The 12980-nt window shown below is 39.8% G+C and overlaps 1 protein-coding gene across 1 annotated transcript; it reads left to right on the top strand.

The window, feature by feature from the left end:
* Nucleotides 1–6483: 6483 nt before the first annotated feature.
* Nucleotides 6484–6639, top strand: Smp_200610 (uncharacterized protein; the record flags this gene model as incomplete). The annotated part of the gene is made up of 1 exon (XM_018794518.1): nucleotides 6484–6639. The coding sequence occupies one exon, from the start codon at nucleotides 6484–6486 to the stop codon at nucleotides 6637–6639; it is 156 nt and encodes a 51-aa protein (XP_018648923.1).
* Between the last annotated feature and the right edge of the window lie 6341 nt (nucleotides 6640–12980).

The following is a 12980-nucleotide window of genomic DNA, read 5'->3' as shown; positions in this document are numbered from 1 at the left end:
AAATTTTTACAAACAGATTTCGTTTAGACTTTCTCTAATGAGAATAAAAATTCATTTCATGTGAATTGTTTTGAATTTTTCAGTTATTCATAAAAAAACTCGGGGAATGAAAGACACCGTTTTCACGATTCTAATCCTTTTAATGGTTGTGGTTTACCTCACCAGCAAAAAATACTAAAATCGTTCAAATGGTTCTAAACGGAATAGAAGAATCTTCCGCTTAACAGGCTTCCATATCTATTAACGGTCAATCACCGATGCCTCCAGGTAAGAACCTGGGTATATCTCAAGAAAAAAAGGAAAAAAATGGTGAATCGTAGCGAGATACTGTCTTTAGTCCAGAAGAATATTTCAAGTTTTCTCTTGAAGAACTCCTGAGAGGTCTCTTGAGCTAGCTAAGCAGGCAGCGAGTTCCTGAATTCGAGTACTCTTCAGGTGTAGGAGATGTACTGCTTTATTTCCGTACTCTAAATGGGGACGAATAAAACTGTTGAAGATTATGTGGAAAGTTCTTCTGTGAAACTGGCCAAAGGTGTGCTTCAATGTTACCAGTGCAAAGTTTACTCGAAAGTCGTTTTTGTCATAGTTAACGTAAGCCTTCAAGTCATAGGGTACCAACACTCTTAAATCTTTCTCGACTTGGGATACTTCTAGAGAGGAGTTTCCTAAGTTGTAACGGTAGTCTACAACATGTCGCAGATGGACTACTTTACACTTTGAAGTGTTGAAGGTAAGTCTGTTGTCATCTTCCCAACTTTGAAGTCCAGTCAGATCCTCCTGAAGTACCAGTACATCCTCTTGGTTGCGTATCTCCCTCCAAAGTTTCACATCATCAGCAAAAAGCAATAAGTCAGATCGTTTATATAAATCAAGAAGAGAAGAGGTCCTAGTATTGAGACCTGGGAAGCCCCACTAGGACAGTTCATAGTCTGAGAGAGAGTGAAGTTAACCCTGACTTTAAAATGTCGATCATTTAGATATGAAGTCAGCTAATCAATTAAAGGTGGTTTGATACCTAATCGTTCGAGCTTATTGCTAAGACATATATGGTTGACCCTACCAAAAGGTTTTGGGAAGTCAAGGCAAATGATGCCAACCTTCCTCTTGCGATCAAGCATGGTTGTCCATCTGTCCACCGCAGTCAGCAGGTTGGTTTATACAAGAGTGATCCTTCCTGAAATCATGCTGTTGGGGTGAGAAGAAATTTAAGGGTAATAAATAGTCTTGTACACCATCGCATATCAGGGACTCCATAATTTTAGAAGGTATGGAGAGAAGGGCCACTGGTCGGTAGCTTGAGGGTTCGCTGCGTCGACCTCTGAAAATTGGTGTGATGTGAGCCAGCTTCCAAATTTCCGGTAGTTTTCCTCAACTTGGCAAGTGTGAGAACATCATACTAAGCGGTGCTACCAGGATTGAAGCTGCCCCCCTCAGTATAGGAGAACGAACCGTATCCGGATCAGTAGAAGTGTCTTTTCTAAGGCGTTGCAGTTTATGGAATATCAGGTCAGCGCTCAGGTTTATTTCGGAATGTCCTGCGAATTGCAGATGAAGCTTTCACCAGTGTAGTTGATGTGGGTCGGTTGAAATGTCCGAGAGTATTGCTCAGTCAAAAGGTTAGTAGTGTCACCGTCGTTATTTGTCGGACCATTAGGACCTAGCAGTTGGGAAACTCCAGTTTTTGTTTGTCGAAGAGAGGTTGTATAACGGAATAAGCTTGTAGCTGTAAATAATTCCCCGAAATAAATAGCTTTCTAAATGTTCGACATTAGATGCTGACCATGTTGTTTAAGTGGACCTGTTTAACTGAAGGCTTTCGGTCATGTATCCGCACTAGATCACGTTTCGACTCGGCGTGGGACACAGCTCCTACATTTCAATAGCTAGCTAAGAACGAATGCCTCTCGATATATTGGTAACGTATCAAATATGTCTTTACTACCTCTTCTCGTCTGACTTCTAATTTCTATCGGGCGTAAAGAGGTTTCGAATATAGAAGTTACTACTGTACTACTGTACTAGTTGTAAAACTAGAATACCAGTCGTATCCTCAAGCTTTTCGGATTGGAGACAAATTTATCGATGAGCTTGATCTGGTACTGAAGCCCCTCTTCTTTTATTGACTTTTTGCATATGTTCCTTATATGTTTGTATTGCCTGTACGCGCCGTTGTTATCAGTTCGTTTGTATTCAGCCCAACAGCGCCTTTTAGGCTTAGCAAACAAAGAGTACTGTTCTTGATGACTTAGGTTGCTTGTAGCTTTTGGGGACCGTTTGAGGAACTGGATGCTAAGTAGCACATAAGAGCGTATGCAGCGAGAAATCCCAATGAGTATTCAGTTCAAGTTGATGGTGATTTACACCTTCAGCTTTGCGAACGGGAAGTTTAGTCCTAACGTGATTTACATTTCTCAAACTTTTGCTGTGTTCTTACGCAACAAAGTTGCCATTTCTGTCATAATCATGAACCTTATTGACAACCCCGACCTTCCTCTCAGTTTGCAGAATAAAAATGATAGGATGCTCTGGGGAGAATTAAACAAGAGGCTTGAACTCCCTAGAATAGGGCCTTTGACCGTCACACGGCTCACTCGGGGGAAGGACTCTAACCACCTAAACCACCCGAGGCTGCTTCGTGTTACCCTTAAGAATGCCTCCGACGTAGAGGATGTCCTGCTAGCCAGTCACTTACTGAAGTCCGATGGGAACGTAAGAATACTGCCCGACATACCGTATTCTGAACGAAATCTCATCCGGAACATCCCTAAGGAATCTCACGAGGCGTTCTTCCGTGGACGAAATATCATTGTGCAAGGTGTACCGGAAAATATGGACCCAACTCAAGCAAACTCTGATATTCGGGAATGGAAATTCATTAAGCATTCCTTAAAGCTCAAGAACATATTGACCCAACAGGTAATGCGACTAGCCAAGAGAGACGGAGACTCTAGGCCCCGGCTGTTGAAGATAACCTTCCCCTCCTCCCACATGGCGGCTGCAACTCTGGAAGCATTTCGTGCCAATAGACGTCGGTTGCCAACTGGCATCCATATGCATCCGGATAGGCCCCACGACAGCAGGATCAAGCACAAACGAAAGCTGGAGCTGACAATTCCACTCGTGGACTGTCTTGATCATAGAAAAAACGTGCAAAGGACAGGGACTACCAACTCGGTAAACATCGTATAGGTAGGCTACCTGTCCACTCACACACGGCTCATATAGACAAACAGGAAGAAGCTCACGCGTTCCAAATTGAAAGTATAAACTGCCTATACACGAACGCCGCGAGCTTGCCAAACAAAATGGATGAGCTACGCGAACTTAGCAGCGCTAATGATGCCCATCTGATAGGAATATCCGAAACTTGGATAACGTCTCAGTTTACGGACCAGGAGTTAGCAATAACTGGGATGTCTTTATTTCGCAACGACAGAAAAACAGGAATGGGGAGTGGGGTAGCACTATACATACGGTCATGCCTGGATGCGCACCAACTTCACAACCAAGAGTTTCACAATCTTGACGAGTCAGTATGGTGCTCAGTAAGATTGTCTACCACCTCGAGGTGTCTAGTTGGGGTCATTTACAGGAAGCCCACTGCCGACATCGAGTATGACAAACGTCTTCTGGAAGGATTAACTCGCTCTACGCGTCTCGGATTCTCTCATATCCTGATTCTAGGGGACTTCAATCTCCCTAGAATCAACTTCGCGGAACATACATACATTGGTGGTGCCAACTCTACTGAAGCTCTGTTCTTCAACCTTATCGGTGACCTGGGATTATTTGAAAATGTGAAGTCGGCAACTCGTTGGAGAAACAGTCAGACGCCGTCGCGCTTAGACTGGGTATTCACAAATGAAGAATTCCTAGTTGACGACCTCTCAATCCTGGCTCCCCTGGGGAAAAGTGATCACGCCGTCTTATCATTCAGCTTTGTCAGCAAAACGGAGCTACGATATCCTACTAGCAACAAGCGCTGGAACTTCAAACGGTTGAATGTGTTAGCTTTACGGGACTATCTACAACAGGTGGATTGGGATGTTCACCCTCAACTTGAAGTGGATGCTCATTGGGATTTTTTACTGCACACGATCTTATGTGCTACTGAGCATTCAGTTCCTAAAATGATCCCAAAAAGCTACAAGCAACCTCCAATCATCAAGAACCGCACTCGTCGTTTGCTAAGCCGCAAAAGGCACTGTTGGGCTGAATATAAACGAACCGATAACAACGGCGCGTACAGGCAATACAAACATATAAGGAACATATGCAAAAAGGCAATAAGAGAAGACAGGCTTCAGTTCCAGACCAAGCTTATCGATAAATTTGTCTCCAATCCGAAGAGCTTATTCCGTTACGCAGCTTCTCTTCGACAAGGCAAAACTGGAGTTTCCCAACTGCTTGGTCCTAATGGCCCGACCAATAACGACAGTGATGCCGCTAACCTTTTGGCTGAACAATACTCCCGGACATTCCAGCTGACCCACACCAACCATACTGACGAAAGCTTCACCTGCACCTGTACAGGACTTTCCGAAGTGGACCTGAGTGCCGACCTGGTGCTCCGTAAACTGCAGCACCTAAGAAAAGACACTTCTCCTGGTCCAGATATGGTTCATTCCGCTGTTTTGAGGGAAGTAGCTTCAATCCTGGCGACACCACTTAGCGTGATGTTTGCACACTCGCTAAGCAGAGGCAAACTACCGGAAATTTGGAAGCTGGCACACATCACACCAATTTTCAAAGGAGGTCGGCGCAGTGAACCCTCAAGCTACCGACTAGTGGCCCTTCTCTCCATACCTTCAAAAATTATGGAATCCCTAGTATATGACGGCATACTAGAATACTTATCATCCTCAAAGTTCTTCTCGCCTCAACAGCATGGTTTCAGAAAAGGTCATTCTTGTATGACCAACCTGCTGACTGCGGTGGATAGATGGACAACCATCCTTGATCGCAAGGGGAAGGTTGATGTCATCTACCTGGACTTCTCCAAAGCTTTTGATAGGGTCAACCATGCATGTCTTATCAAGAAGCTTGGACGATTGGGTATAAGACCCCCTTTGATTGATTGGCTCTCTTCATATTTAGAAAACCGACACTTTAAGGTCAGGGTTAACTTCACTCTCTCTCAGGCTATGGAATGTCCTAGTGGGGTCCCCCAGGTCTCAATACTAGGACCTCTTCTCTTCTTGATTTATATTAACGATCTTCCCCAACAAGTTTCATCTGACTTATTGCTTTTTGCTGATGATGTGAAACTTTGGAGAGAGATACGTAATCATAATGACATACTAGTTCTTCAGGAGGATCTGACTGGACTTCAAAGTTGGGCAGACGACAACGGACTTACCTTCAACACTTCAAAGTGTAAAGTAGTCCATCTGAGACATGTTGCAGACTATAGTTATAACTTAGGTAACTCCCCTCTAGAAGTTTCCCAAGTTGAAAAAGATTTAGGAGTGTTGGTACCCTATGACCTGAAATCGTATGCGAACTGTGACAAAAACGCCTCTCAAGCAAACCTTGCACTGGTAACATTGAAGCGCATTTTTGGCCAGTTTGATGGTAGAACCTTCCATATAATCTTCAACAGTTTTATTCGTCCCCATTTAGAGTACGGAAACATAGTATTTCCTCCCTCCCTCCAAAAGGATAAGGACACTCTGGAACGTATACAACGTCGAGCCACGAAATCAGTTCGGGGACTCAAATTCAAACCTTACGAAGAGCGCCTCCAATCACTTAACCTTTACCCGTTAGAGTACAGGCGTCTTAGGGGTGACCTTCTTATGACTTACAGTATACTTAACACTTCTGGTCATCCTCTTAAACATCTTAAGCTTAGTCATAACACTAACCTGAGAGGTAACACCCAGAAATTGGAGACCCTACATAGCAGAACAGACTGCAGACACAACTTCTACTCCGTTAGAGTTGTCAAGTGCTGGAATTCGCTGCCGACTGAGCTAGTCCAAGCGACCTCCCAGGAGTCCTTTAAGAGGAAACTTGACCTATTCTTAAGGACTAAGGATAACATATTATTATGATTTACCAAATTCTTTTTTTCCTCTATTATCGTTCATATACCTAGGTTCTTGCCTGGAGGTATTGGTGATCCACTGCTACTAGACACGGAAGCCCGTTAAGCGAAAGCTTCTTCTATTCCGTCCTCAACCATTTGAACATCCCAATCCACCTGTTGTAGATAGTCCTGTAAAGCTAACAAATTCAACCGTTAGAATTAATAAGTTATTCACGGAATTTTGACTAGGTTATATTTTCAGCAATGAAGAAAGATAGGCTGGTATTTCTGAATAATGTAAATTAGCCAGTCTGCGTGTATAGGCTAATCATAGTGACTTTGTTTATATTATTACTAGAAATTACCCACCATGGCAACAGACTCGATCGCAACAAGAAGTAAGCATCGCCACGTTTTGTTCAGAGAATACTACTCTCGTTTGGGAACATTATATGGATGAAAATAAGAAGTCACTGGATGACATGCGCGCAGAAAACAGCGATATGAGCAACGGTTCAGCAAACAACACACTTGGATCTCAGACATCAGAATACTATCGAATTGATAAAAGATTGCCATATCGCTTCAATAATCCTGGTAGACATTAACTAATACTCATATCTGGTAGATAAGTTTGGGGGATATGATCGTCCGAAGCTGAACCCGCTGTATAGAACGACCAATTCAGAGTATGGTAGGCTTAAACCAAACGTACATACGATGAATGTTGTCTATTACAACAAGAATCAAGAATTTTCCAAGGTATTCCACATAACTTCCATGCTGATTTTTAGCGGTACATGAAAGCTGGCAATTACAGAAATCACTCCCTGAATACTGCAACCGATCATAAATATTCATAATATCATGAGTATATATACTCATAGCAACTACTATGCCATCGATTCAGAAAGCCCAGATGAACTATAAGATGCGACCTAACATGTTAGGCTTATTTCACTTATCACATCTTTGTGTGTAATTTTATCTATGAAAATAGTGTATGTATCCTACTCAAAATACAATTTGCTTGTGAATTTATGATTTAGATGTTGAAGATACCAGAGGTATTGTAGTTTGACAACACCTTACCAGTAACACCTTCTATAATTTAATCACGCCCACCCAGTGAAATCATAAGTCAGAAGCGAGGAGGTTAGGAGATATATTTGATAGATTATCAATATATCAAGAAATGACTGATCTAAACAGGCTAGTGATCGCAGGATTAGTTGATCACAGCGTACCTACTCGTGATCCGGTGCGGAGGCATGACTGAGCATCTTCAGCTTGATGAGTCTATTACAACTAATGTGGCCAACATCCAATGTCGAAGACTCACAGAGCTATTTATTTTGGGGATTTATTTACCGCTACAATGTCCTTATTGTTTCTGTAGTTCAGCTAACCAGCTTAAGATTCAAGGTTTAAATTAATATATGTGAAGTTACTGTAAGAATACTGAAGGTGATTCTATGACCAAAAGTTTTGCCAAGGAGAGGTGGGAGATTGATATCTTCGTACTAATATGCATATTTATCAAGAAAAAGTTAGATAATAGTTAATAAGGTGATCGTTGGCTATATGCAGATTTGTACATTGAGGGAACTAGCAGTGTCTCTCGAAACTTGCATCTTTGAGAAAATTGGTGTCATACGTCCACAACACCAAGGCTAAATTTCGTGATCATCTCAGAGGAGTGGACAGTTAAAGCAGAAGTCCTCGTTGCTAATGCTTGGCATGTCCTTGAGAATCTATAAACATAAGTCACCAAACCGTAAGTATCGTAGGCAATACCATGTAGCATCCTACCAAGGCTCAGAAAAGACATCTGAATCCTTCTTTGTAAAAGATAAAATATTTGAGAAAAATGTGAGTCAACAAGGACTGACCAAACTAAGTCTCATTATTAAGAATCTAAGAACATCCGGGTTTTAGTCGCACGGAAATCTTCAAAAGAACGTGTAGTAAAGCCTACTAGCTACTATAGAGAATGAAAAAATGTATGTTTCTATACACAACGTAGGAGGCAAAGTCCTGTGATATCCTACTGACAAAAACCAATGTTATCTTGTATTTAAGAGACACAAGACACGGTCTTGAGGATTATCACCCAGTATTTGGCCAATGCAGGAACAATCAATACAGTAGAATAACGTTAACTCACTGTATTTTTTGGTTTTTCATCAACTGCTTACAACCTATATATAATAGTATCAATCTTTAAAAGTCAGTGTACATATATTATATCATAACATAGGAAGAGTTTTCATCAATGAAGATTGATGAAAAGAGGAACGAGTACGAAAGAACGACAAAGGGTTTTCATCTGTTAATCGATGTGAGTGTTTATAGTTTGAATATGGAAATATTCTATAATAAACAACTGAGAAACAAAATGACATAGAAAAAGTATCCTGATGTTATTGATGTAACTGTTTGGCTGATCCAAAGAACTTCTCGCAAAAGATAAGAAATGCTCAGGAAACACTAAGAAGCATTTTACCCAATCAGCGTTTACTAGAAGTTTTGCCAGAAACATCACGAAAGTGAAAAGTCACAATTAGAGTTTCTGACCGGCTGATTACTATACTGCTACTATGTTTAGTAGCACTCCAGAATTTCCAGGAAGACCCAAGGACTTTTAAAATTATATAAAAACCCTATATTTTTTGTAGATGAATGAAGCTCTGGAGTAAAGTGCTTCTCGCATATTTTGCGCCTTTTCTCTCGTGTTCACATTGCTGTGTAGATTTAGTTTGGGGAATACGAGTATAGCGTTCAGTTAGCAAGACTTATCAGCAATCTCCGAGGAAATCATTGTTGTTAATATACTATCATATAAATTATGATAAGTATGTAAAAAATATATCGTCAATATATTTGTTCTATGTAATTTTGTTTCTCAATTGTTTATTATAGAATATTTCTATATTCAGACTATAAATACTCACATCGATTAACAAATGAAAACCCTTTGTCGTTCTTTCGTACTCGTTCCTCTTTTCATCAATCTTCATTGGTGAAAACTCTTCCTATGTTATGATATAATATATGTACACTGACTTTTAAAGATTGATACTATTATACATAGGTTGTAAGCAGTTGATGAGAAACCATGAAATAAAATGAGTTCGTGTTATTCTGGTTCATTAACTGTTCTTACTTCATTCAAATTTATAAATGGAAAAAGGTCGTATGAAATGTCTTCCAGTTTCATTAGTCGAAATTGTCAATGTTTAAGAGGTTATTATCAAGGAATTATTCAGATGTATGTAGTAAAACATGATACAGTAGCCTCTACAAGTTTTAGGAAAGTTTTGTAAATATATGATGCATCCAGCCACCGAGAAATTGGTACATTCATGAAAATCTACACGGTAATTTTCTCCTTAAAACTTCGATACTGGGTACAGTCAACCAACCATGACATGAAAAGATTACTAGCCTCTCAAGTTGGTTTGTGAAAGGCCGGCTATATCGATTTCTCGGATTTCAACACAAACATACGACGGACTAACTAGATCAAACTTGCTCCTTCCATCACATAGAAGAACCCGAGGTAACCCGATCAGCCTTTGAATTACTTAATGGTGACTTGACATTTGAAATATTCCCACTGTTCGCTTTCTAGAACAGAGGATGTACAAGGACTCCCTAAAAAATTTCATAAGCTCAGATCAAATAACTTGATAGCCAACTACTAATCGTTTTCTGTCGAATCACTAACATGCGGAACCCCTTAACCCAAAGTGCGGTTACACGTACCTCTGTAAACTCATTGAACTGGTAAATTGAGATCGCCAAGACTTACACAGGCCTACCAACTTTCTGACCTGGTCAAACCGAGACTGAATTTGAAATTCTGACAACTCTCAAAGTTTTGAGGATAGGTATTCAATCTAACTAGTTTTGGCTGTGCCAAATGAAAGACAATTAATGAGTTTAGTATCCATATACAGCTTCCATAGGCGTATGAAAAGATGGCTGAGATAATTAAGGTACTATGAGTTATTAGAATATAAGTTTTATTTATCCATTGAACCATAGACACAAACTTGGCTGTCTTGTATATTTGTTATAATTAGGTTCTCAATCTGACGTCACTCATCAATGAACCACTTGTAATTGTCCTTGTATTCTTGAAGTTAGAAGAATGAAACAGTTCTGCAAAATTTAAGTAAATTTATTTGGTGTGTTTAAAACCTAGCACCTAGGTAAAATTAGACTACAAATTTATCTTAAGGCCACTAGTGTTATACTAGAGCAAGACCAATATCCATAAAATTAGTCGAAATATATGAACCTATCTTAAAAGTTACTATAAAATAAAATAAAAACTGCATACACGTGTCCCCTCGAACTTCTTGCAAGATTGAATCAATCTTTGTGACCATCCAGACAGAATACTGAACCAAACTGCGCTGCGATTTATGGATTTCGGTAAATATGTTGACACAGTTTTTCCACAAAATTGAGATGGCCACTTTGTAGCTGACTGTTATTTTGGGTCTCCAAAAGATTGTAAATAATTACTGAGTCAACAAAGAGCTTGAGATGGAAAGTGCGTAGCAGCTTAGTGCCAGTAAGGGCTTATCCTAGCTTTCCGACGGGCTTTAGTAACTTAGACAAAATGTGATTATTGAATCGTTTTTCACTATTTTAATAACTTTATTCTCTTCACAAACAATTATGACCTTCTGTACGTATACCTCTTTTGTTTATGTCCTTATAATTTTAAACCTAGAGGTCTTATGTGTGATTGTATATGTATTTGTTCATCATTATCTTGTCTAATGAGTCTCCTCGCTCGCACAATCTAGTGTCTCTTTTAAACTATATTAATGCTTGTCATGAACGATATATGTAGTAATTGCCTTACAGGAAAGGTAAAAATCCTGGTTGCCATCTATGCCAGAAAACGTCTGAATGATAATTAGTCCGTCTTCGCCGCCCACTATGTTTATCACCGATAAAGTTCACTACACTAAAACCTTCACACTCTCTTGGCACTAACAAACTGTTGAGCAAACAGCCTAGTCTATCATGAAAAATCTATGTCGCGGGTACGAAAAGATGATGATTTAGCATTCCTTCCACTTGATTCACATTTACACGTGTGCAAACTCTGGATTGTCTCTCAAGTCATCAGGTTAACAACAAATAAATTCATGATAAACCATGAAATGATCACTGGTTTAACATCTCACACGGAAATGCTGATTGACTACGACTACATTCAACCTCTACAACCAGCAATAACTGAACAACTAACAGTTTTGAGTCCATGCAACTATCTGAAAACTGGGAATCAACACCTGTATACATAAACTACTACCATCGGCATGCTTTGATGGTCCAACTATCCATAAGACACACATAATACTATACATTGCCACTCTTAAAAGTCCCCTTTGTTTACTTCAAATAAGCAGAAATAGTACGTAAATAAAAAGCAGGAATAGATTGTGATTAGAACGAATAGACATTATTGATTTACTGTTATGAAGTCACCAACGAGTACCCAAGTCGCAAAAATACTCTAAAGATGTTTGATAAATTCTCATTGAGTATATGAAAACTAATTTACTGCATAATAACTATAACTATTATTTGGTAAAGATATAAGTCAAGAGCACGACGGAAGAAACTGAACCATAAAGTGATTTGGTATTTCAAAATACGCAACTCCTTTTGATATTTGAAATCTCGAATAACTTTATGATGCAACATTTCATATCCCTCTATCAACCTATAGAATTACCAAGCAATTATAAATACGAATGTCTAGCTTAAGTAAATGATTCAGTCGAAAACAAAGTTTCTTAGCCGGATTCTCGTTACTTTGACGTAAGTCTCTTGTTCGACCCTTTCGCAAATGGAAGCACTTAGAAAACGGGCTAGTGAAAACACAGCTCTCTCTCTACATATATATATATATATATATATATATATATATATATATATATATATATATATGTCTCGCGTACATACAGCCACCTGTTTGAGTTTTATCCAAAAAATCGGTACATATCATCATTAAAACAATATAAGTGATCAGAAAGGAACAGTTAGTCCGGCTGGAAAGAGTCATGGAGCCCAAGAAGTTACTACATAAAAATTAAACTCCAGGAGTTTGTAATGGCCCCCGAATGCCCTGGTACGGCCGAGTGGGGGCCCGCTCTTTCTCGAAATACTCTCACACGGCAACACGTACACAGCAACTGCCAGGGAAGTCCTACTCACTGCCTTCTCGCGGTGGGGCTGCTGTTTACCGAATTCAGAGGACGAAAAACGAATGTCCGACGCTTTAACCAGGTTGGTGGATACGGAGCATCCACTAAGGGGAGTTGGAAAACCCCGATCCCAAACCAATGGTGAATATAGGCTCCAGGATCCCAAGGGAACAATTGGCGTATGAACCAATTGTTGGTCACCGGCTACCATGAGACTGCATCTTCTGACGTTGCCCCACTGACTCGTGGATCAGACCTTTAGGTCGAAGGTTCCGAGCGTGGCCCTTTAAGAAGACCATCTGCTTTGGTTTGGGCATCCGGGTAGTATCATGGCCCTCGCACAATTAAAATGAAATGACAATGAATACAATGTGGCGCATATAAATTTGGTGCCCCCTCCTTGTACCAATATTTATGTGTTCAAGTAGACAAATAATAAGTCAGTAATGCTGAAAATATTTGTGAAAGTGAGTGACACTCACAGAAAGAATTGTGAAATAATGTTGGTAGAATATAGTGTTTAGGCTAATATATGTATAGCAACCAACTTTGCCTTTTTTAACTGCTCAAAATTCACGGGATGAGGACTATTTGCGTTTATCTTCTGAAAGAAAAAACATACTAAATTGTCTAACGAAATATATTTAAATTACGTCCAGAGAGCAACAAATACAAAATTCAATTGGTTCAGCTCGTATATCTACAATACAGAC

The sequence above is a fragment of the Schistosoma mansoni genome, chromosome 1 (genome assembly GCF_000237925.1).
Source record: "Schistosoma mansoni strain Puerto Rico chromosome 1, complete genome".
NCBI classification, from domain to species: domain Eukaryota; kingdom Metazoa; phylum Platyhelminthes; class Trematoda; order Strigeidida; family Schistosomatidae; genus Schistosoma; species Schistosoma mansoni.
Note: the sequence above shows the minus strand (reverse complement) of the source record. Positions and strands in the feature narration are given on the sequence as shown.